The sequence below is a fragment of the Lepisosteus platostomus genome, chromosome 25 (genome assembly GCF_059453375.1).
Source record: "Lepisosteus platostomus isolate fLepPlt1 chromosome 25, fLepPlt1.hap1, whole genome shotgun sequence".
NCBI lineage: Eukaryota > Metazoa > Chordata > Actinopteri > Semionotiformes > Lepisosteidae > Lepisosteus > Lepisosteus platostomus.
In genome coordinates this window covers 3,518,699-3,544,664 of record NC_142635.1, presented here as the reverse complement: position 1 = coordinate 3,544,664, position 25,966 = coordinate 3,518,699, and the positions used below count along the sequence as shown (strand labels likewise).

Here is a 25,966-nt window from a genome sequence, read left to right as displayed (position 1 = left end):
ACAGTCACTGATTGACCCAGTGTTTCATTATATAGCCTCCAACACTACATACCTGATTTGGACCAGAGTGTTTTAGGCTAGTTGTGGTGAATTGGCAAGTGTATCTGAGGGTAATTGTTGGCACTCCCTTGTGTTCAAGGGTGATCAAAGCATGTGTTCAGGATCTGGAAAGTAATTGATAACCGCCCAAGCTAATCTACAATGGTGGGGTGGATGCTTATCCAACCCATTTTTCTAGGTCATTATTTGTAATTGCAGGTTAGAATATTTGAGCATTTGTGTTTAACTTTTAGTGGTTTACTATGGTCGAGGTCTGTCCATTTGAAGCAACGGTATACTCTCATGTCCAGTTAGAGTGTTTATATTGACCTACCCCTTCTGTATCTCCTTCTCTGGCCAGTGTGAGTACGGCAGGGTGTCCGGTCTGCCAATGCCGTCTTATTGACCTTCCTCTTTCTCCGGCTGTCTCTGTCTGCCAAATTAAATAGCTGGGTTTTCAGTTGTTTTTTATTTCCAATTGACTTTTCAGCTCTTCGTATTTTAATCCCCTCATTCCACCCCTTCCTCTGCTACCTTAGGAAAGGAAGACCAAGGAAAACATTACCTGCTGCAGTTTTGTCTTTTGTTTGATCTGTAAAAGGGAAAATATTGCACTATCTGGACTAACAGCATTTTTACAATTCTATTAAAAAGCAGCTAGATCATGGGTCCACTCACCACAGACATCTGGTGAGTCAACACATTACATTGCCAGGTTGTTATCGTGTTTTCAAATTACACTGCATTTAGAGTTGAGTGTTCCTGTTTCAATAAGTGAATTTCTGTGTGAGTCTGTGCTCCAAAATGCTGTACTTTCATTTGGTGTGTTTTTGATGTAGGGTCCAGCATTTTTATTATTGCTTTATTATTGATGAACAGCTCCTTCTAAAACTGAGAAAACCATTTTCTTAGCAGTAATGTGTGTTCATGTTTGGGCATGGTTTCTACAGGTCTGTCATAGTAAAAATCTCCTTCCACCATCAAATAGTGGATTTATCACAATGTCACCATAAAACGTCTGTGGCTGGATATCAATCTTCTGCACACCTGTACTTGTATGGGGTTTTGAAAATGGAAAATGAGGCCACACTGTATCAGGTGCCTTGATTTTAACTACTGTACCTGGCTGTTCAGGACATTCACAACTAGTTGAGTCCAGAGCCCTTCCTATTATTTAGCGGTTTGGAATTAACTTGTATAGTTAAGGAAAATGTACCTATGAAATATGGTGAGGACTCTGATAGAAGTTAGGTTTTGTTCTGGTTATTTTGGTTCAGAGCAAAGAATTACTGAGAAAACAAACTTTGTAACAGAAGATGAAATTAACAAGCAATTTATTGATCTACTGTGTGACGCTCCTTTTCTATCTTTGAATCCTGGGCTGTTTGGCTCAGTGAGTATCTATTAAACCATTCTGGACATATTTTCCTAGATTTGAATCACATTGTTTGAGGAGCAAATTCGTTTTGAACCTTCATCGTTTTTGAAGAATGATCGCTTTTCTTCTGCTGAAGACTAATTGACGAATTGCTCCACTAAGACTTTGATGGATGTACTGTACTTGTGTGAACCGTGATGGTCTCTGCTATTACAGTTTGCTGTTGTTATTAGCCTGCTTTTTGGGTTATTTTATTTAGGAGTGTTATTTCTGTCTGTCTTAAATTATTCCTCTTGTAAAAAGTATATCATTATTGTAGTATTGGAAAAGTGTTATGATATTACTTTTTGTTGTCGTATTAGGTTGTTGTGTGTGTCCCAGTGTTTGGCAGTGGCACTCTCAGGGTCTTCCCCTGTCTTGTATGGAGAAGTGCAGTCACCTGGTTACCCAAATCCCTACCCTGCCTCTCTCAATGAAGTGTGGGACCTGGCTGTACCTCAGGGGTTCGCCCTCCAACTCACCTTCCGATACCTCGATATTGAGCCCTCAAAAGATTGCTACTATGACTCTCTCACGGTAAGACTGAAAGACAGATTGAAAAACCCAATGCTGACCCACTGTATTGATCAACTAATGCAGTGCACAGATGCCCTAGGTTCCAAATCAATCTGTCTGTGTTAAGAGTGTCTCCTGATTCTCTTTTACTCTTCACTTTTCTCTCTTTCTGAGCAGGTGATGTCTGGTAAGAAGGTTCTGGGAAGGTTTTGTGGTCAGAATTCTGCTGATGAGCATCACCCTGGCAACAGTCCCATCCTCTCGCCTAGCAACCATCTGCGCCTAATCTTCCAGTCAGACTCCTCCTCTCCGGGGCCTCATCAGCACATCGGATTTAAAGCCTTTTACCAGGCCATAGGTCAGTCTGGTTTCACTGTGCTCATATGCCACTCAACCTTACTAAACTGTAAGGTTCCTTTTGTCTGCATTCGTGAACACGCCTGCACTAGGCATTTGTCTGTCACTCTCGTTCATTTGCTTTTTTCTACCTGTGTAGCAGAAATGTACTGTGTCGGATAGCCACTCAGTCTGTCCATCATGGCGGCTGTGTTCACTCCCTCTCTCAGATGTGGATGACTGTGCGTCACCGGTGCAGGAAGGGGAGGAGCCTCTCTGTCAGCACTATTGTCACAATATCCTGGGAGGATACCTCTGCTCCTGTCGCCATGGATACGAGCTGCAGCCTAACAACAGGACCTGCCAATGTACGTACAGACACTGAAGCTTTTCCTGCCTCACTATGTTCACTAGAATAAAATACTGTGAGTGTTCCTGCCTAGAAAGACCCTTAAGTGAAATCCTTTAAAAATTGAAACATTTAAAAGTAACAAATATTGTCCTTCAGTATCTGGTTAGTAGGTCAGTATATGCACTCCATTCAATCTCATTTCACTTTCTTCTCTGTCTCTATGTATAAAAATAATATTGAAAATACTGTTTTGGATTTTGATGACAGTTTGTTTGTGTGAATACTGTATGGATCCCCACACTGTGCTCTGTTATAGACTTTAGCCAGTAAACTGAACTGCATGAATGCACGAGCACTGAGTGTTTCTGTTCCTCTCCCTTTCCCTCTCACAGTGCAGTGTGGAGGTGGGGTGTTCACCGAGCCCCGGGGGCTGATCTCCTCTCCGGGGTACCCAAACCTGTCACCCCCTGGCCTGTCCTGCCACTACACCATCAGAGTGGAGCCCGGGTTCCACATCACTCTCCACTTCCTGGGGCTGTTTGACATTGAGCACCAGCTGTCCCAGTGCCCTCATCACTGGCTCAAGGTACAGCGATGGACGAAACCGCTAGCAAGCCAGTTTAGTGTCATTATTAGAAATGTTTAATCTTTGTGCTGCCTTGACCAAGCATCCTGGTGACACAGGAATGTGGCTAAGAGAACCCTCTTGTAAAATACATCATAGAGTTGTATCAAAGTTGAACAGTGTAATGATATTCAACACAGATGGAGTCTATGAAATCTGTAGTCTGATTTCTTCTCAAAACCAGTGGCCACTGTTCATCACCCAAAGGAAAGTCCTCCAATAAGAATCTGCAAGGTGGGTGTCTGAACCTAACCTGATAGCAAACCAACCAATCAGCAACTTGCGCCTCATAAAATCTGTACCCCTATTTGTTGCTGGTTAACTGTCTCCTTATCTCTCCCACTGAACTGGCAATCTGATTCTTCCAACCATATGATTGCAAGCAGTACAAGTCAGGACTTAAACTTCTCTCCAAGAAGCCAGTCAGAGAAAGTGAGTCAGTAAAGCACAGAATTTTGCCCAAAATATTCTTTCTGAAACAGAAGAAATCTTGTGTTTGCCAACCCACTGTTATTTTTGACTGATCAACAAAAGAAGATAGTTAGACTCTTTCTCTTTGTTGACATCCTGAATATGAAAATGAAACAAATTATATCTGGATGAACTGAAAGCTCTGCACCTGCCTATCTTGTCGTTGGACCCCAAGAACAAGACAAACTACTGTGCACTCTGCTCTCTTGGGATATTCCTAGCATAGAGTGAGAAACTGGCAAGCACAGACCAGCTTGGACCAGTCCAACCAAGCTCCGTTTTGCCAACTGAAAGTTCAGCTCCTCAATGACCTATGGCTAACGGATCTTTGATTAACAAACTTCTTTACTGACAAACATTATAAGTCTTGAGAATTTAACTATTATTCCAAACCCGTCTGATGTTTTTTTTGTGATAGTTAATGCAGATTCACTTGTATCTATGAACAAATTTAACAATTATATGAGATAAAACCTACGAGGTACACCATGACACATTATAGTGTCAATGCGTAGTTGAACTTGAAGTTAAGTCTGATCAGTCTGATCCGATACTCCCTGAGTGATCGATCAGCCTTTTGTATCACAGCAGATTGATTTAAATATATTCTTTTGCTGTTGTTTGTTATGCATGTTTTCAGTGTTGTATCAATCACTTGCATATTGTATATTTAAAATTCAGTTGTAAGACTGTAAATCATTATGTTTGATTGGTTCAGAAAAATTACCAAATAGGCTCTCAATTTACCGTCACAGATTCTGAATATTACAGTAAATTAAAACCCCCCATCATACTGTTTTGGGCATTTAATACAGGTCAGTTAAGCTCACCACCTAAACTCTTGTGGTGGTGATGATGAAAGAAAACTGAGTTGTCAGATCACCCACTAATCCCCGCTGCACCCATCCTGCACCAACATCACCAAATTCCCATCAATGTCAATGACAGGTCAAGCCTCAATGCACACCATTCCTTAACTGCAGATTTCCTGTCAAATGATCCTTTAGTAAATTAACTTGGTCATTTTGAAGTCTCCCCCAGTTTTTCTCCACACCCTCTGTGCATGTGTCTCTAGGTGTCGATCCCGGGTCACGCCGATCTTCTCCTGTGCGGAAGCGAAGCTCCGGCGCCGATCGTGAGCTCCTCTAACGAGGTGCGGCTGGAATATCACACCGACCAGAGAGGAGACAGCCGGGGCTGGAGGCTGGAGTACACCACAGAGCGTGAGTGAAGTGCAGCTCGCTCTGACACGCTGAATCAGAAACTCACACACTGTCCTGTCGCGGGCATGGAGAGCAGGGCTGTGCTGGATACCTGCTCTGCCCCACATTCAAGGAAGATTCCCAAATGATATATGGAAACACCGATCTTAATGAAAGGGGGGCCCCACTGTGATATCTTATGGAGAGAGGGAGAGAAAGAGAGAAAGGGAAAAGAAAAAATAAAAGAGAAAAAACGAACAAACACTGCCAATCTAGGGCCGTGACACCTTCTATATTCATAGTATCACAGCAGCAGACCAGAAAACACAGGATGAAAAAACATCTAAACCAGTGTTTGTCAATAGTTGTGTAAATATGTTTAATTGTTTGCTTGTTGCAGCTACTCTTACAGTATGAAAACCGCACTTGGACTCAATTTAAAGCTTAGAAAATCACTGGCTGCAGCTGGCCTGTTTCCACAGTGCCCCCTTGTTGACTGTAGACTCCTAATCTATTTAGCAACACTGGTAAAGCAATCATGCACAATCTACAATAGATTTGTACAAATATTTTTTTTTATGAAAAGACAAAAATACTATACATACCTTTGCGATACTGTAGGAGATTAAAGGGTGGACTTTCCTCAATAAAAAAACAGATGTTGCGTTCTCTAGCAGGACTCAAGGTGAAGGGTGCCACGTCCTTTGTTGTTCTTTTGGAGAAATGATTGCATTTTTAAGAAGGCTAGTCAGTCTACATTTTTGATCAGGAAGCTAAAAGGTTTTGGGGTGAGTTTTTTTTAGAGAGGGTTTATATAATGTTAGCAGAAAGCTAACTGTGGTATCACTGTGTGGTAGGGTAGCTTGAGTATGAAGAGTAAAAGGAAGTGAATTGTGAACATTTCTAGTACAATGCTTGGTCGACCAGAGAACCAGCTGTATAGAGCTCTATTAGACTGCAGTTCAAACGAAAGCTCAGCTTATCGTTGAAGACCTCTCCCACCCTCTTCATTCCCGTTTCCAGCTGCTACCTTCAGAGAGGCAATTATCACGTCCGTGGCCCCCAAAAAATGTGTAGAAGAACTCCTTTGGTCCCTGTGCAGTCAAGATATTAAATGCAGCTAAGTGACTGTTTCCTGCATGGAGCTATTGGAACATGCAAAATGATAGTGTAATTTGGGCAGAGCAAAATGTGTGTATCTGTATTGCTGTGTGCTTAGAACTATTGTTTGTGTGAATATATTGTGTGGTGATGCCAAAGACAAATTTATAGGCAAGTTATATCTCATTGTGGAGCAGATAGGTTTGGAGGGTTGCTTGAACCTGCAGCCAATCATCTAAATGTTTTACGAGAATAGCAATGTGACTAAATCTTAGACCCTATTGTGAGCACTTTCAAATGCAAGAGTCTGGGAGGTTACAGAAACACCAAGGGAAGATATAAAACAAGTCTTGTGATGTAGTGGTCTTAATCACCCCACTAACCCTATAATAACTGTGAAAGTCTCTGGAAACACAGCAAGGTCAACGTGACAATTAACACAATGCTTAGCAACCTGAATTCCTGATAGCAGTGAGGTTAATCTGCATAAATTCAAATCAGGACAGGTCCCCTTTCTTAAAATAGATGAGTTAAATAGGAATAAAAATAATACAACCAAAAAACGCTGGTTCGAAAGAATCGAGAAAATAGTTGGAAAGTAGAGAATGAGATGAGTGAAAGTTGCTAAGATAGAAACCAATTAAGTGAGGAAAAGGGCATGAAGTCACATTAATTATCAAGATAAATGTCTTGTGGTATCCCTGTGATGGATTGTACCCGAGCACAAGTTAAATCCAAACTATTTCTTTTGGAGTTGCGCAGACTAGAGAAACTTGGTGTGCTCCCATCGCTTATGATCTGGACAGCGAGGCAGTAGGATCACCTGATCTGTGAGGATTCAGCAACGTGAGGAGCTGTGTGAAGACATGAAGACGGGCTGCTGGCTGGAGAGGGTGGAGGTCCCCGTGGTGTACTGGCTGCCTTGGGTCTTTACTTCCTAAATTGCCAGGCCTAACTTGCAAACTGGTTGTTGGTTTGCCCTGTTTCTGAGGCTCAGACAAACAATATTCCAAAGTCTCCTCCGCCAGGATTCTGGTTGGACAATTCATATCCGAGATCTGCCAATCTCTCCTTCGGGAATTTTTATTGCGTCTCTCAGAAAAGGCATCACAGAAATGTCTGGTATTTGAGAAAAGTCACGTTTTCTTCTAAATAATGCACACCGGTTTGATACATTTCTGAACTACTCATGTTTTGCCCATTCATGTGATAACCAAGCAAGCATAGCCCACTCTTGAAATAATGATTGTACCTAATATGATATTTTAATCGAATAGTTTGAGCTTATTCGTTTGTAAGAGAATGGAATATGTATGTGGCATCACATCCTGTACTTCAAAAGGTATTTTCTCAAGGAATTAAGGATTCTATTTCACTGCTTCTGATTTGCTCAGCAATGGGAAGGGATAGTATCTTATTTAGCCACTAGAGGGGTGACTAGGTTTCTAATCTTGGGTTCTCATCCGATGTGGGTGGATCTCAATAATCAATTATCGAAATTCTGACGTTTTCCAGTTATGCTTGTTACAATCATAATTCTGACAGTTTCATCTGTTTAATTATAAGCACCTGTTTCATTCAAGAGCAAACAAGTGATATCTATAGGCATTTGATCAGATATCCCTCCTTTCTTGTTTCTTTTGATTAAAAAAATGTGATTTCTTCATTTAATATTAATAGAATGGTAAAACAATATATTTGTGGTATATAGAACCTATATATGGACCATTCTTGCCCAGTTTCTTAAAACTGAAGCTCAACAAAAGTCCTTTCTTGCATTCCTTGCTAAGTAATGACCCCAAATTTATGATCTTGTCTCTAATGCAGGGGTCTCTTCTCTTGACTTCAGAATGACCAGGTCTACTTTGTTTTATGGCCTTGTCTGTGCAACTCTTATCTTTTCTTGAGAGAGTTTCCCAGTTCTTCTGGAGTTTGAGGAGTGACAAGAAATAACTAATCCCATCATTCAGAGATGTTTCAATTGAGGAATGCATGAAGACTTGTTTGTTAGCAAAAATAAGCACATATGACATCAACATCAGATAGTATGACTTGTACCCAACAACATTGTATTATTATTATTATTATTATTATTATTATTATTATTATTATTAGGAGTGCAATGCCCATCACCCAGAAGTATCTCTCATGGCAGAGTGACCCCACAATTCACAGAGTATCGGTTCAGAGATTACATCAGAGTCAAGTGTGACACCGGCTACAAGCTGATGATGGTGAGTCTGTCTCACAGGCTTCAAAAACTCTTAATTTACTGTAGTGTAATGTATTCTCTTTGTGTGCTGTGGGTCAATTGGTGTTAAAGTACTTTTGTGTAGCAGTTATTGTACTATATTAAATTTTCCTTTCCATCTCTTTAAGTGCAGAATTAGTGTAAAAGTGGAACCAGAAAGTCATATTCCCTGCAGTAAATGCCTCCTGATTCTCTTCCTAGTGATCCATTGACACAGAACAATTTGATACAATTTGATGTATCAGCAGGTGTTAAAGCATTTTATTAGTGCAATCCAGTGTTAATGTGTTATAAAACCTCACTCACAATGTAGTGTTAATGTGTTTTAATAGTGAATCCGTGCATTGGACTAGTGCTAATGAACTAGAGTAGTGCACTCAATGTAGTATTAATCAGATAGAGTAGTGCACTCCATGCAGTGTTTATGTCTTTTATCAGTGGTGATGACCTGCCTGTATTAACTCCTGTTTTTCTCAGGGAGAGAAGGAGATCGGGGGATATTTCTCCATGTGTAAGAGCGATGGACAGTGGCACCTCCCCCTGCCTGAGTGTTGCAGTGAGTCAGCTGTCCTTTCCTTTTCTCCTCTTCCCACACCTCTGGACCAGACCTGCATTCTCTGTCTTTCCCTCATTGCACTGCTGAGATCTCCTGTGTATTTCCCTCTGTGTAGTAATAGACTGTGGGACACCTTCCAACCTGCTAAACGGAGGAGTGCAGTTTCTCTCTGGCTCTCTCAATCAGTACCAGTCTGTCATCCAGTATCACTGCAACGCGCCTTACTACGTCCTGGAGAGAGGGGTCTCTGGTGAGTCAGACTAGCTACTGTATGTGTGTTAGTGTTTGTGTGTGCGTGTGTATGAGTCTGTGTGCACCACTGTACTTCCACTCACAAGTAACCTGTTTGTCTGCTGCACACACAGTGCGCCCCTCAGATTTAGTCCTAGTGAAAAGATCATGTAATAGAATGATTAGATTATGTGTCTTGCTTTACAAAGTGATTTTAGTAGCGTTGCAATGAGAAAACACATATCTGTGATAAAGTCCAAAAAGCAACGGCCTATTCACGTCAGGTTAAGACTTAGTCGCAAAAAAGACTGTCTACTTTATTGTACGGTATTTCTGCTACCTAGTGATTTTTTTCCTCGGGTTCTCAGAGTGATGAGTACAGCCTTTAGTATTGTAAATGTTTTTTCTGGTAGGGTTTGTATCAATGACCCTGAGTTGATTGTTTATCTAGGGTGTGAACTATTTGTCTTCACCTGCTTTTCTGTGTTAGATGACTCTCTTGTGCTCTAACCTTGTAGGACAGGCATGGTTGTAGCTTTTCTAGGTCTCTTTAAAGCACCAGGACCTACACAGCTGGATGAAATTGTGGAATAAGCATGATTAAATCAAAAATGACCTGTGTCATGTTGCTGCTGTAGGATCGGTATGGGAATATATATGTTAGCTCTGACTCTGCTTCAACTGTAAAGGGTTATTCATCCTGTTTTTTTTTTTGTCTCAGACGTGTACAGATGTGAAGCTCAGGGCTACTGGAGGTCTTTGAATGGCAGTCTGGATTTGCCAAAATGTGTTGCAGGTAGGAATCAGTACTGTTCATTTTAATCCACTGGGATACTTCCTGTATCCTGCACTATTAATTATTCGGGGAAATTGAAATATGGAACCATACACTAAAAAATATTGTTTATGGAGAAGTATCTCTGACTGATGATGAACAGGCTTTGTTCATATGCTTCAAGATTGTAGTATTAGAGTGGAGGGTTGTGTTAATATACTGTGGTCGTTGGAGAACAGGTCAGTCATTGTCTTAGAGATGTCGCAATCATATTCTGTAGTTCTGATAATTCTGCTCATCTCTCTGCTGTACTCTTTTCTCTCAGTGTGTGGAGAGCCCGAGAGCAAGCACTCTGATTTCGGCCGTATCTTTGGAGGCAGAGAGGCAGAGCCTGGTCAGATCCCCTGGCAGGTCTATGTTAATGATCCAAAAGGAGGAGGATCTCTGATCTCTGACCGATGGGTCCTCACAGCTGCTCATGTGGTTGAGGGCAAGGACAGTCTGCTGATGTACGGGGGGACAGCGGACATTGAGAATATAGAGAGCTCCAAGAACGCTGTAACTCTGCAGAGTCAGAAGATCTTCATCCACCCAGGATACCTAGAAGACCCAAAAAGTGGAAAACATATCAATTATGACAATGATATCGCCCTGGTCAAACTGAAATCCCGCGTACCCCTGGGACCCCATCTTCTCCCCATCTGTCTCCCTGAGAGGAAAGACGATGGGACTCTGATTTCCGAAAGACTGGGGTTTGTTTCAGGATGGGGCAGGACAGAACATGGCACACTGAGCTCGAAACTGTTGTATGTTGAGATCCCTGTGAAGGACAGAGACACCTGCTCTAAGAACAAAGACGGAAAACCACTGGAGCAGATGTTCACTGAGAACATGTTCTGTGCTGGTGAGAAGGGCAAAGATAGCTGCCATGGGGACAGTGGGGGTCCCTTCTTCCTCCGAGAGTTTCGGAGAGGAGCAGGAGGACAGATAGAAAGGGGTCCATTCCGTCTCTATGGCGTTGTGTCCTGGGGGTTGTACTGTAGGGAAAGGGGTTACTACACTAAAGTGGACAATTACCTGGGTTGGATCAGAGAGACCATGGAAAGAGAGGAGAGGCATAGCGGAGAATGAAAAAGACTAAATTACACCTAAGAGCACAGGATTTGTAAACAAGTTCATGTACCATATAATCCAATGTAAGTTCAAAGCGGATACTATCTTTCACTGTAGGCAGGATAGAGCCAGGATAGATCATATGTTTGGTTAAACCAAATGTTTGAATACATTATTAAAGTGAAATCCATGGTCCATATACAAATATACGATTAAGAGGCAGGGTGAACGTGGGAGGCCTGTTTTATGCGCAAGCACAAAATAATGCTGTACAATAATTCCCAATGCAAGGAAATGAAGAAAAATGCTGGATAGGAAGATGAAAAGTCGTTATTGAGCAAACTGGGGGAAAAAAATGTAGTGCTTTGGGAGTTTCTGGTTAAAAATAAAAGGAGCCACTGCTGAAAAGAAAGCTCTTGATTTTTAGTTTTGTTTTCCTGGTGGCTGTTGTCCACAGACACAGTGTGGAAGAGACCGGGCCCTGTTTTGTGTTGACTGTGAGTGAACAAAAGATGAGCAGAGTTCATCCTTGTGGCTGACGTGCTGCTGGGCACACTGCCAACCTGTTTTTCGGTTTACCCCGACAGCTGGTTTTCCCTCCTGTAGGGTTATACATCATATTGGATATGGTAACTTGTCAGAAGTAAGATCTCAGGTCACGTTTGAGATCTGGCTGTTCTTGTACATCACCTTGAGCAGCCTGCGCACATGAAAAACAGAGTTTTCAAGGAGAATTTCTTTTTACAAAAGTTATTTAAGGTACAACAAACCATACATGTCTACACAACCCAATAATCAACCATTACTGTGAATCCCTTTATATACCAAACCTAGTCTAAATGAAACCAGTGCGAGAGTGTGACTCCCAGCCTTTTATCAGTTACCTCATTATTCAATTTCTGCACCACATGCGAACCCATTTACACACAATAGAGGCCTACTGTCTTAATTATTACTAGGCTGGCACATCTATGAAATGAATGAATAGTTGATTAATCAGGCAGTGCATTCATGCATACTGTAGGATGAAGATTGATTGATTGATTGCATAATCTGATGGCATCATTATTTCTGATCTTCACGGATCAGCAGGCGGAAAGAAACATCCATCCATCCATTTCTAACAACTTCCAATCCAATTCAGGGTCACGGGAGAAGCTGAGGTCTATCCTGACAAGTAAGGGGTGCAAGATAAGGGTTCAAGCAACACAGAAAGGCAAAACCGTGGACACATGCGGATCTAAGGGAGAAATTGCAAACAGCTTCTTTGTTTCACTGATTATAAGTAACAGACATTAGACCATGATAAAAAGGGCATATATTCCTTATAGAGAGATCATAGCTACTGTAAGAGGGGCAGTCATTCAGAACAGTAGGGGGTGGTGCACTGCGGTAGTTCACTGTGTGAAATGAGGATTTCTAAATTACAAATAAGACAAAATAGCTCAGTGCTGCTTGATATACACAGTTTTATTTCTGTTCGTCGTTTGAATATTTTAAGACAATAAATCTGTTTTATCATAAAAAACACATGTAAGTAATACATACCATTTCGTTTGAATCTATGGCTAGATTATAATGAATCGGTTAAGGCTCTTTGCTCCTGGAGAACCACGGTACAGCACATTTTAGAGGGGATCATTACGTTTTCCATCTTTAAGGATGACTGCAGCTTTACAATGAGATTTTTCCCCACTGAATGGTCACTGGGGAAATTCCAGTTTGTGAAGCATAATATGCAGAATAGGGAATGTATGGAAACTTAAAGACTAGGTCAGTTTTTCATTTGTCCGTTACCTTAGTGGTTCTCAGTTCTGGTCCTTTAGGATCCTTTGGTCTGTTGGTTTTCTTTAAAAAGCCTTTTAAATATTTACTTTTAGCTCTTAAAGAACTCACTGAAGTTTGTAATTGATGTGATCCCTGATTCAGGTGTGCAAGCTCATTTGTCCCGGTGTCTGCTCATCTTTGGATCACTTATTAAGAGCTGTCCGTCAGAAATGAGGAAGCAAATGTTTAGTTAAGAAGTTTAGGAGAGTTTATATCAAGTTCTGCATGCTGACATTTATGCACTTTCGTTTTTTTTTAAACGTTGCACAGAACCAAAGTCTAAACTAGAAAGCAGATCACAGTTTCTAGCACCAATTAGCACTGGTGATTAAGGGCCCTGGTGGAAACACTGTGGTTCCCCAGGACTAGGAATGAGAATTCCATCAACTGAAAGACAGTGGAGTGTGTTTGTGTGTTTAATGGAGTAATCTTTAACAGGCAGTCTGGAGTTTGAACTTTAAAGAGCAAATAAAGCCGTCTGATAAATAACATTATTACTGGAAGGTAACTGACCACAATACCCCTCCTTCTTTCATTTTCTCTATGTGTAAACCCGGTGAATATGTATTGCACTGTCCAATCAGTCAGCCAATAAGCCTGTCATTTTTTTTATCGTCAATGTCTGTGCATTTGTGTCAGTGGTATACTGTCATGTACAGCTAGTGTCTTTAAATTGACCCACTCCTTCTGTATCTCCCTATCTCCTTCTCTGGTCAGAGTGAATATAGGAGGATAGCCAGCTCGCCAATGTGCTCATACTGACCTCCCTCTCTCTCTCTTCTTGCCAAATTAAACAGTGGCCGTTTTCCGAAGTTCTTGTTCCTTAGTGACTCTCAGGCTCTCTCATTCCCATTCCCTCATTCCACTTCTTCTTCTGCTACCTTTGGAAAGGAAAAAAAAGTACTTCCCAGAGTAAAGCCGCCTGCTATAGTTTTGTCTTTCGCTACATCTATAAAGTGAAAATATTTTAAAACCTGGACTGACATAAACTGTAATATTCTATTACAAGCTAACTAGGTCATGGGTCTACTCACCTCGAACATCTGGTGAGTCAATATTATTATGCTTTTTCATCCTTAATTAATCTATGTTTATAGCTCAATGTGACTGATTTAATGTGAGCATTTCTGTGTGAGTCTGTGATTTAAATGAAAGCTTTAATACTTTCAGTGTGTGTTTAGTATTATATAAGGTTTAAAGTTTTTTTTTGTTGTTAGTCTATGAAAATACTGTTGTGTGTTTTTGTGTACATGTGCTTAACAGCCTACTTATTACTTTATAAATTGATTAATGTCTGTTGGTGTTTGTGTTTGGCTCACCAGCAGGTTGTTAGGCTAATGTGCTAATGCTTATGTTTGAGCATAGTATTTTCAAGAATGGTCATGGTAAAATTTCCACGTCCATCCAAATATAGTGGAATTGTCATCCTGTCACCAAAAAAAAAAACATCTGTGGTTCAATATCAATCTTCTGCAAAGCTGTTTGATCTGGGTTTTTTAAAACGGAAAACAAGGACAAACTGTTACAATGTGCCACCCATCTGCATGGGTTGGGCAGGCAAGGAAGTATGTAACGGACCCAAGAGCAAGGGTGTCGCTGTCCAGATGTAGTGGCTGATGAGCTCCAGGATGGTCTCAGTTTCACCAGGACAGACAGGGGGAGAAGCCCCAGGACTGCTTGGTCTGCACCTGGAGTTAGGCAGGACAGGGTGCACGTCATTTGGGTGGTTCATCAGGAAGAGCACCAGGTAATCGGAACACCAAAGACTGGGACCAGGCACACCAAACACGCTCTGTCGGGGCGGATTGGAAAGGTGTGCCAGAGACCAGGAGTTGTGCTCTGTTCCAGATTGCTGGGCAGAGCTTAAGGGACAAACCCTGGAGCCGGGTAGGACGCACATCGTTGGGGAGATAAACTGGGATCTCGCCAGGAACCGGACTGAGCGGAATTACCTAAGGCGCACTCTGGACCGGCCTGAGCAGTATGGCCCATTGAGAACTGGAACCGGCAGGAATCCCCAGCCACCCTGACCAGACTGGACTGGTTCTGGGAACCACAGCAACACAGGAGGTCCCCAGGCAGAATCTGGGCATTTCAGAGAGTGCAGAACAACAGGGAAAAGGAACAAGGAAAAGGCAGGAAGGACTCCGCTGGGAAACACCTGGTGGTGGTTCGGAAGGTGAAGTAGTGCTAGATTGCCGAAGTATCCCAGATGTACTACAGCAAGGTGCTCTGTATATCCTGTGTCCTCTACCACAGGGTTGAGGCATGATCTGTGCCACTACAGCTTCACAGCAGGGTGGATGTAACACAGACTGTATCAGATGCAGGCCTGAGGTGTTTGCAACACCTCCCTCTTGTTCCTGGTTTTGCGTAGCAGGTGGATTATTTCTGAGAAGCAGGATTTGCCCGAGATGTGTCTGATGAGAATGAGAGAAAAGTTCAACATGAAAAGAGGCCATTTGGAAAATCTTCCTCATTTGGCAGTAAAGTAGCTAAGTAAATCTATATTTGCAACCAGCCATTTCTTAAATGAACTTGGGCCTTTTCACTACCTGGCCGTTCCAGACGCTCTTGGTGCTGAAAGAGTGGTGGCTTTCTTATTCTCCATAATTAAATGATTCACATTATTTTCCTGTTATACTGTAAATCTGTGTCTTTTTATCACTACAGAGTGTGAAACAGGCCCTTATGCTACCACTGTCTCCACTTCTTAGGATATTATGTACTTGGATTGTATCTTCTCTTTTGCTCTAGGCTGAAGTGACATAACTTCCTTAATTTCCTGTGAGCAAGGACCTTCTATAACATTTTAAAAAAATATATCATATCTAAGAATCATTATTGGTGGTAATATTCTTATTGTATCATGGTGACCAAAATTCTTGTAACGATATGAAAAGCAAATCATTATTAAAGCATTGTTACAACATTTGTTCGCATTTAACAACAATAATGTTGTAAAGTAACTTTAATAACAATGTTACTGGAGTGCTTTTGTCCAATAATGTTACAGTATTGCTCTTGTTTTGTTCTTGGATTATTTTACAATGTTCCTCCTGTCTTGTTTTATGATAGATATGATATTATTCTTGTATTATTTTGAAGAATTCGTGGTTTAGTAATAATGTTAAAGTGTGGCTCTTGTGTTGTTTTGGAAAAGTGTTATGATATTTCTTTTCGTTGTCGTATTAGGTTGTTGTGTGTGTCCCAGTGTTTGGCAGTGGCACTCTCAGGGTCTTCCCCTGTCTTGTATGGAGAAGTGCAGTCACCTGGTTACCCAAATCCCTACCCTGCCTCTCTCAATGAAGTGTGGGACCTGGCTGTACCTCAGGGGTTCGCCCTCCAACTCACCTTCCGATACCTCGATATTGAGCCCTCAAAAGATTGCTACTATGACTCTCTCACGGTAAGACTGAAAGACAGATTGAAAAACCCAATGCTGACCCACTGTATTAATCAACTAATGCAGTGCACAGATGCCCTAGGTTCCAAATCAATCTGTCTGTGTTAAGAGTGTCTCCTGATTCTCTTTTACTCTTCACTTTTCTCTCTTTCTGAGCAGGTGATGTCTGGTAAGAAGGTTCTGGGAAGGTTTTGTGGTCAGAATTCTGCCGATGAGCATCACCCTGGCAACAGTCCCATCCTCTCGCCTAGCAACCGTTTGCGCCTCCTCTTCCAGTCAGACTCCTCCTCTCCTGGGCCTCATCAGCACATCGGATTTAAAGCCTTTTACCAGGCCATAGGTCAGTCTTGATTCACTGTGTCCACATGCCACTCTGAGACTCAGCTTTTTTCGGCATAGGTGAAAACACCGCCTATACTGGGCATTTGATCTGTCTCCCTATCACTCCCTACGTAGTGCCAAAGTCCTGTGTTGTTGTAGTAGAGGGGATGAACCAGGACTGTACTAACAGAGTGTAACTACCAGAGGGAGGCCCAGGAATTCATTCTGTGCATTCCCATGAGGGATTTAGGGAATTGGCTGCACCTGGGGATGCTGGATCCCTATACTGTAAATCCCTACAAAATCACTCAGGGAAGGGTCAGAGGTTGTCTGAAAAGCCCCCCCACAGTTATGCTGGGCAGCGAGTTCTAAAAGCTCCTTGAAAAGTTCTTGCTCCAAACTTCATATGCAGTCTTTATGTGGAGTGAAGTCTGGTGAAGACTCGTTAGGTCTAGTAGGGTCCTCAGTCTTTTCTGTGGAGGCCTACAAGTCAGAGGGAGACCGGGCAAAAGAAAATAACCAGGTGAGGATTTTCCACAGTTACAGAGTAGAAAGTGAAAGAGCAGCACAGACAGACCAGGAGGGTGGCTATGGAGTAATAGAGGGATGGTTCCACTGTGCCATCTAATCTTCTTAACTTGGAGATTACTGCAAAGCTGGAGTTTGCAGTGCGTGCAGATTCCCCAGGCTGCTCTGTAAGAGGGGAATTGTCACGGATGTCTGGAATGAACAGTGGAATGGCAGGAGAGCGATAAAGACCCTATGCGTAGCGGCGAGACGGGGGTTAGCCCGGGCTCAGCTGTTCAGGGAATGCCGTATAGAAACCTGTGCCCTCAGGCCACGGTCAGGAGTGACCTGGTGCTAGGCGGGTCTCAGGACATCCGAACGTCAATGCTGAACGAGGAGCAGAGCAGAAGCAGGAAGTAAATAGGCTACACAACAAGACACACCAGAAAGACATGAATAATCACAGGGAACTAGGAACAGGACAGAAGTAGAGCGCCCTCTTGCAATCTTGCAGCCAGTCAGTCTCTCTGTTATGGTGGCTGTGTTCACTCCCTCTCTCAGATGTGGATGACTGTGCGTCACCGGTGCAGGAAGGGGAGGAGCCTCTCTGTCAGCACTATTGTCACAATATCCTGGGAGGATACCTCTGCTCCTGTCGCCATGGATACGAGCTGCAGCCTAACAACAGGACCTGCCAATGTACGTAAGCTTTTCCTGCCTCACTATGTTCACTAGAATAAAATACTGTGAGTGTTCCTGCCTAGAAAGACCCTTAAGTGATATCCTTTAAAAATTGAAACATTAAAAAGTAACAGATATTGTCTTTCAGTATCTGGTTAGTAGGTCAATATGTGCACTCCATTAAATCTCATTTCACTTTCTTCCCTGTCTCTGTATAAAAATAGTATTGAAATACTGTTTCGGATTTTGATGACAGTTTGTGTGAATACTGTATGGATCCCCACACTGTGCTCTGTTATAGACTTTAGCCAGTAAACTGAACTGCGTGAATGCACGAGCACTGAGTGTTTCTGTTCCTCTCCCTTTCCCTCTCACAGTGCAGTGTGGAGGTGGGGTGTTCACCGAGCCCCGGGGGCTGATCTCCTCTCCGGGGTACCCAAACCTGTCACCCCCTGGCCTGTCCTGTCGCTACACCATCAGAGTGGAGCCCGGGTTCTACATCACTCTCCACTTCCTGGGGCTGTTTGACATTGAGCACCAGCTGTCCCAGTGCCCTCATCACTGGCTCAAGGTACAGCGATGGATGAAACCATTAGCAAGCCAGTTCCCTCTTGAATGTTTTGGAATGCTTTCAGAATGACCTGTCACTCAAATTTCATTAACCCCCTTTTTGGACATGTCTAGCGCAGATCAGTTTAGTTCAGCATCACAGCTCTCGTAGTAGCGATGAAGAAAGCATACCGAGCTATCGGATCACCCACTGATCCCTCCCACCCCAACTGCAAGGCGTGAAGGAATCTAGCCTCCCATCAATGCCAATTTGAATGTCAAACCTCAGTCACCTTCTCTTTGCTTCTCAAAACACTGAACATGATTACTGGTCACAATAATAACCCAGTCTAGACTGGAACCACCCTTTTTTAATTGCATAGACCATTGCAGATCCCCTGTAAAGTGATCCATTGGTACATGAACTCTTGTGGTGGTGATGATGAAAGAAAACTGAGTTGTCAGATCACCCACTAATCCCTGCTGCAGCCATCCTGCACCAACATCACCAAATTCCCATCAATGTCAATGACAGGTCAAGCCTCAATGCACACCATTCCTTAACTGCAGATTTCCTGTCAAATGATCCTTTAGTAAATTAACTTGGTCATTTTGAAGTCTCCCCCAGTTTTTCTCCACACCCTCTGTGCATGTGTCTCTAGGTGTCGGTCCCGGGTCACGCCGATCTTCTCCTGTGCGGAAGCGAAGCTCCGGCGCCGATCGTGAGCTCCTCTAACGAGGTGCGGCTGGAATATCACACCGACCAGAGAGGAGACAGCCGGGGCTGGAGGCTGGAGTACACCACAGAGCGTGAGTGAAGTGCAGCTCGCTCTGACACGCTGAATCAGAAACTCACACACTGTCCTGTCGCGGGCATGGAGAGCAGAGCACACAGCAAGGCCATCACTCTGCCAGGCTAGGCTGGTCACCGGCAGACTCCTGCACCCTGGGAAGATTCCCAAATGGTAACGGAAACACCGACTTTAATGACAGTGGAGCCCCACAGTTCTATATTTACTTGAACCCCCTAAATACTTAGTGAAGAATAACATCAGAATGAGGGACCTAACAGTTGTGACCACAAGATACTCAAACCCATCACACGATTAGGATGGTACATAGCAGATAAGAGGTGTTTTTGGCACCCCTAAACCTTTCATAAAACGATGAAGTACAGAAATATTGAGTATACTGTCATAACATTATAATACCAACATGATATATTAGTATTATGCATTTATACACTCATCACGCATAAAATAAAAACACTGTAATTACCCCAACCCAATTTTTCTCATATTCCTAGGGGTTCAGTGCCCATCTCCCAGAAGTATCTCTCATGGCAGAGTGACCCCACAATTCTTAAAGTATCAGTTTAGAGATTACATCAGAGTCAAGTGTGACACCGGCTACAAGCTGATGATGGTGAGTCTGTGCTTCACTTGTGCGTCTCTCAGGATTCAAGTACTCTTAATTTACTGTGGTGTCATTTAGTCTGCTACTCTTTAATGTGCTGTGGGTCAATTGGTCAGAGTTGAAAATACTTCAGTTTCAAGACAGTTACTGGCCTATATTAAATCTCTTTTTTTCTCCATCTCTTTTAGTGCAGCACCTGTGTAAAAGTAGATTCAGAAAGTCATATTCCCTGTAGTAAGAGCCTCCTGAGTCTCTTCCCAGTCATCCATTGAAGCAGAACAATTTGATGTGTCAGCATGCAGTGTTAAAGCATTTTTTTAGTGTAATCCAATGTTAATGTGTTTTAAAACCTCACTCACAATGCAGTGTTAATGTGTTTTAATAGTGAATCAATGCATTGGACTAGAGTAGTGCACTACATGTAGTGCTAATGAACTAGAGTAGTGCACTCCATGCAGTGCTAATGAACTAGAGTAGTGCACTCTATGCAGTGTTTATGTCTTTTATCAGTGGTGATGACCTGCCTGTATTAACTCCTGTTCTTTCTCAGGGAGAGAAGGAGATCGGGGGATATTTCTCCATGTGTAAGAGCGATGGACAGTGGCACCTCCCCCTGCCTGAGTGTCGCAGTGAGTCAGCTGTCCTTTCCTTTTCTCCTCTTCCCACACCTCTGGACCAGACCTGCATTCTCTGTCTTTCCCTCGTTGCACTGCTGAGATCTCCTGTGTGTTTCCCTCTTTGTAGTAATAGACTGTGGGACACCTTCCAACCTGCTAAACGGAGGAGTGCAGTTTCTCTCTGGCTCTCTCAATCAGTACCAGTCTGTCATCCACTATCACTGCAACGAGCCTTACTACACCCTGGAGAGAGGGGCTGTTGGTGAGCCTGACCAGCTGTGTGTTTGTGTTAGCACGTGTGTGTTCACCACTTTCGCTCACAAGTAACCTGTATGTCTGCTGCACACACAGTGTCCTGCAGATGCATTCATACCCCCTTAAATTAAGAACATGAATCATCATATAACAGAAAGATGTCCAGATTGGACAGTGTGTCTTGCTTTATAAACAAACAAAACAATATTATGCTATAACCTTAGTCAGTTTGCACAGAACAGATTTATACGGTACCTGAGCTAACTTTTTTAGAAAATGGTCTAGAAAATGGTAGTGTCACACCTCTGGATTAACAGATTAGAAATAAAATAAAACATGAATCGGAGGAAGATCTGTAAAAGATCCTTACTAAAAATAACTAAAATGACACCACCTCTTTATCATTGTGTGTGTTTCGTATCAGTGTGTATTATATTAGCACAGTACACTATGTGCTAGTGTATATTATATTATTAGCCCACAGCTATATCACCATGCAAGTCAAAACTGGCAACCCACTGAAGCTAAGCAGATGAAAGTCTGGCTAGTGGTGGGACACTATAGTGTAAAAATAAATGCACTGACCTTCAGATGAGATGTAAAACTGAGGTCCTGATCCTTGTGGTCATTGTAAATCCTAGGGAATTTCCTGAAAAGAAAAAGGGTGTTAACTATGGTGTCCTGGCTAAATTTCCCCCTGGCCTTTCCCAGTCATGGCCTCCTAATAATCCCCATCTCTGAACTGGCTTCATCACTCTGCTCTCCTCCCCACTGAGAGCTGGTGTGTGGGGAGAGGACTGGAGCATCATCCAGGTGGGGCTGCACACTGGTGGTAGTAGTGGGATTCCCCATGACCTGTAAAGGGCTATGAGTGGAGTGTCCAGAAAAGTGTTATATGAGTGTAAGGATTATTATTATACTTTATAAGTACTGCACATTATATTAAAATAGATTGAGTGTGTCTATTTGTCAGCTCTGTATCTGGTTATCTGTCTGCTTGTTTATTTTCAGTGAACTACACCTGTGCTGCTGACAGGAAATGGACAGATTCCAACAGCAACTACATCATCCCAACCTGTTTTCCAGGTAAACCTGTAAGCAGCTATTTAACCGATGATATCACGGTCATCTCTTTGACCTGACTAGGCTCTTTGCTTTCCTGTGTTTTTTTTATTGTCTCTCATATCAAAAGTTACAACAGTGGAACCAGCAACAACAGAAATGGGAACACACAGAGCATACAATATGGATCATTTAGGTTTTGTGAGAAAGGTTTCATAAAACTTTAATTATTAATGCAGAAATGGTAGACTCAAATAAATGTATGTGTTGGGAGTGAAAAAAACAGAGAGCACAGATAAGGAGTGAATGTTCAAAACGGGGTGATGTAATTAGCAGAATATCACCTCTGATCTCCCTAATTTACAGTGATCTAGATTCTGCTGTAATTAAAATGGGATAAGCAAACACCATAGAAGTACTGTAGCTAAGGAACTAGACAAAATTCAAGACTGAGCAAACACCTGGTAGATTATGTAAAATGCAGATAATTCCTAGTTTTGCAAGCAGGCAGAAAACCAAGTACTGTGGCCTTTTTGAGAATCAAGAGTCAAAACTGAACCAGGGGACAGAGGTGGCCAGAGAGTGGAAATGCAGGAGCAGGAGGCTGTTCTTTACACAAATGGCGGTGGGAGTATGGAATGGGATACCCAGCAGCATTGTGGAAGCCAATGCCCTGGCTTCTTTCGAAAAGAAATGGCCAGATGAGCTCCTCAGATCAATTAACTTCCAACGGCTAAACGGGTCAGACGGACGGAAGAGTTGCTTCTTCTTTGTAACCATCGTTTCCAGAGTGAATGCCCTGTAGTGCTCAGTCAGTGTCTCTCACAACACCGTGTGACCGTCGTGGTTCGCGCGGGCTCGTGCCCTCACCCCTCCACCCCGCCGGTTCGTCCCGCAACACCTGGGGCACGAACCCGGGTCTCTGGCAAAACGCAACAGGGAACCAGCCGAGTGAGCTTAAGGAGACCTCCCTCAGCCCAGGGAGGGTGATGATGTCACCGTGCCCAAACTTGCTCCGCTACAACCGCAGTCCAGTGGTTCTGTCAGTGCTTGTGATCTGTACTTCCACCTCTTCTTTTTCCATTTGCCCCCCCCACCCCCTTTACTCTTTCTGCCCCAGTGTGTGGCAAGCCCTCAGCCTCTCCCTCCCTGACTCAGCGCATTCTGGGGGGGCAAGACGCCGAGGAGGGGGCATTTCCCTGGCAGGTGTTCCTGAACACCTTCTACGGGAGGGCGGGAGCAGCTCTGATTGCCGATCGCTGGATCCTGACGGCTGCTCACAACGTGCATTCCAAAAAGCATTCCTTGCAGTCTCTCGAGACAATCGTAGAATCCCTGGAGGTACGAATGCACCGTCTGTATTCAAAAATGCGATGATCTCTGTCTCCTTCTCCCTATTTGTCCTCCATTTTCCCCAGTGCTGTCTCTCTCTTGTTGGGTTTTCTTCTGCATTCACCTCTGAGCTGCGAGATGTTGCAAATCAATATATTACGTTTTATTCTGATGTGTAAAAGATAGGTTGTACAGCATATGTCATACATGACTTAACGGCATACATCTAATATAATCTGCATAGACAACATTGGAAGTCTGGGACATGGCACTAAAAGATATGATGTTGTAATGTACTGCAATAACGTACTTCAATTTATGGTGATTAAAGATATATCCTATGTGAACACCACATACATAGAGTGACTGCAAGAAAGGCAGTACGTGACAGAAGGAGTGACTCTCAAAGTGCCAAAGGTCAAACAGCTCTGGACATGCTGAAAGATGCATTTCTCCTGGGTGTGTGGGTGATGCTATTTCCTGTGGTTGTGTAGAATATACATAAATATACAAAAATATACATGTGGTAGAAATACATTGTATTTCTTATGTACAGCATGTATAAGATGTATACAATCAATGTATAAGAAATATACATAATACATGTATATAGATAGACATATGTATATATACATATATTCATATAAGGAACAAGTAATAGGTTTATTTCATGCTGAAAAGAAGAAAGAAAACACAACGTTTTGGCCGTGGAGCCTTCTTCAGGTGTGAGCTTCTTTTCAGCATGGAATAAACCTATTACTTGTTCTTTTTCAGCTTACGCATGCTGACGCAGCTCCCCACCTGAACTATTTATTCATATATATACATTCATTCATACATTCATATACAGGTATGTATATGAAATATACATAGAAATATACATATAATATATAAGGATGTGATCCTTATCAACTACTGCATGTAACAGAGGCTATAGGATCTCAATGGGCTCTTCTTTGTTGCAAACTTTCTCATGTTTTTCTTATGTTCTCCCAGGTATATGTAGGAGACAACGATGTGGAGAATATCCTGAAAAACAAGCTTTCTGTGGAGGCAGTGTTTCCTCATCCTGGCTTTTCTCAGTCCTCGACTTCCTTCGATAATGACTTGGCACTCATCAAGCTGAAGGAGCCTGTCACTGTCAACAGACACATCATGCCGCTGTGTCTGCCACCAGAGGGCACACCTTACAGCCCTGGAAGTGTGGGGTGAGACAAATTTTTACTTCCCCATCTGTCTCTTTCTACACAGTGAATGCAGTGTGATTGGTCAGCCATTGTTTCAGTACTGTATTAACCAATAGTCTTGGCCCTAATTTCTCCTTGGCTCTTTGTAACGTTAAAAGCTTTATAGGATATTGAATTATAGGATTTTTTCCTCCTCTGTGGGTCTTTTTGGAAAATGGCTGTAATGTCAGGTGATATTGAAACAGAATATGCCAATTCTTCTGTCCGGAAAAGAGTCACGTCAAGCGATTCCTGTGAAAGCGCTCCTCAGCTGCTCTGCAGAACAACATGTTTTTCTTCCTCGTGCAAGCAAAGTCCTTCCTGACCCCAATGCCTTTTTAACTCAACATTTCAAAAGGGACGCAAATCTCAAAAAGTACATTCAGTAGGGTAAAATATGTAAATATTACTTTCAAGCTACATGTTTGTTCATGTTCCACAGCCTGAGGTGCAAATTTGAAGGGAAGAATGTTATTGATCACTAACGGGCAGTGAACGGTGTGAAAAAAGCATGAGTGATGTGCAGATAGACACATCTGGACTGCACAGCTATCTGTATTGACTGTCACTATACTGGGGCATTAAGACCCACACACACCACAGGGTGAGCATCCTCTACCGTTCCCAACTAACTCCTCTTCCAGCAGCAACCTTAGCTTTCCCAGGAGGTGTCCCATCCAGCTACTGGCCAGGCTCCCACCTAAAACCTCTTTCTCCCTCAGTTACGTCTCAGGCTGGGGGGTGACGGAGGAGGACACCATCTCCAACAGGCTCAAGTTCATCCGCCTGCCTGTCGTTGAGCAAGAGAAGTGCAGAAGTTCCATCGAAAGCCAGAGGGGGCGCCAGAGAGACATCCCCACGCTTACTGAAAACATGTTCTGTGCTGGATTGCCCGAAGGCGGAAAGGACACATGCCAGGGGGACAGTGGAGGGGCGTTCACCCTGCAGAAAGGGGGATCAGGGGGCGCATTTTACGCCGCTGGTATAGTTTCGTGGGGGATTAAGTGTGGGGAGAAGGGGACTTATGGAGTATACACTAAAGTGGGCAACTATCTGAGCTGGATCAAAGAGACAATGGAGAAGAACTAGACAAGACAGAAGAAGCTAGAGGGGGCAAAGAGAGAGAGGAGAAGGAAGGACAGAGAAAGGGGAGAAATGAGGTGCACAGTGTTCTGACTTAAAGACACAAACAGCAATAAAACTGGAAATCTGAGCTTCGCCTTGTCTATGGTATCAATTTCATTAATGAGTACTAATAAATTCTCCCTGAAAGCCTCATACTGTTCCTTGCTACACAAGCCCACGCTACATTTCACACAGTCTCTTGTAAATGGAAGTCACCCTCCTTTATTTGCAGTATAAAACTGGCACGCTTCTAAACTATGAAAATGCTTTGTCTAGGTGCAGCAGGGTAAGATTGTTCTTCAATTCTCAGATGCCTTTCAATGCCATTTCTGATACAACTGATTGAATATTGAAGGTAAACTTTGTCACAGTCACAAATTCTGTGCGTGCAGACCGTGGAAAAGGCAGCCCCTAATAGTATCAAAGTAAAAAAGAGTGTCTCCTCACTCTTTCAGGTGAAAAGGAGAGCAGCATTGGCGATAATAAGGGTACTTCAGTGAGTTAGTGCCCCCTTGTGGCTGAAGGGCAATACTGAAATGCATCTTAGAGCAATGCTAACGATTGACCTAGACCCTGGGTTCCCAGACCTGTGCTGGGTATCCACATTGTCCTGCAGATTTCTGTTCCACCTGAGCACTTAATGAAATAATAGACGTA

General features: G+C 42.9%; 2 protein-coding genes across 2 annotated transcripts; both read left to right on the top strand.

Annotated features, from left to right (window-relative positions):
- Positions 1 to 458: 458 nt before the first annotated feature.
- LOC148640714 (complement C1r-A subcomponent-like) lies at positions 459 to 11,397 on the top strand. The gene is made up of 11 exons (XM_088619976.1): positions 459 to 729; positions 1,780 to 1,993; positions 2,150 to 2,330; positions 2,539 to 2,676; positions 3,053 to 3,246; positions 4,832 to 4,979; positions 8,175 to 8,293; positions 8,788 to 8,866; positions 8,982 to 9,116; positions 9,819 to 9,893; positions 10,198 to 11,397. The coding sequence occupies exons 1-11, from the start codon at positions 704 to 706 to the stop codon at positions 11,001 to 11,003; spliced, it is 2,115 nt and encodes a 704-aa protein (XP_088476102.1). The 5' UTR covers positions 459 to 703; the 3' UTR covers positions 11,004 to 11,397.
- Positions 11,398 to 13,460: 2,063 nt separating this feature from the next.
- Positions 13,461 to 25,402, top strand: LOC148640713 (complement C1r subcomponent-like). The gene is made up of 13 exons (XM_088619980.1): positions 13,461 to 13,858; positions 16,008 to 16,221; positions 16,378 to 16,558; positions 17,608 to 17,745; positions 18,105 to 18,298; positions 18,939 to 19,086; positions 19,583 to 19,701; positions 20,243 to 20,321; positions 20,437 to 20,571; positions 21,576 to 21,650; positions 22,747 to 22,967; positions 23,955 to 24,166; positions 24,907 to 25,402. Exons 1-13 carry the CDS (start codon positions 13,833 to 13,835, stop codon positions 25,271 to 25,273), a joined length of 2,109 nt encoding a protein of 702 aa, XP_088476106.1. The 5' UTR covers positions 13,461 to 13,832; the 3' UTR covers positions 25,274 to 25,402.
- The last annotated feature ends 564 nt before the right edge of the window (positions 25,403 to 25,966 follow it).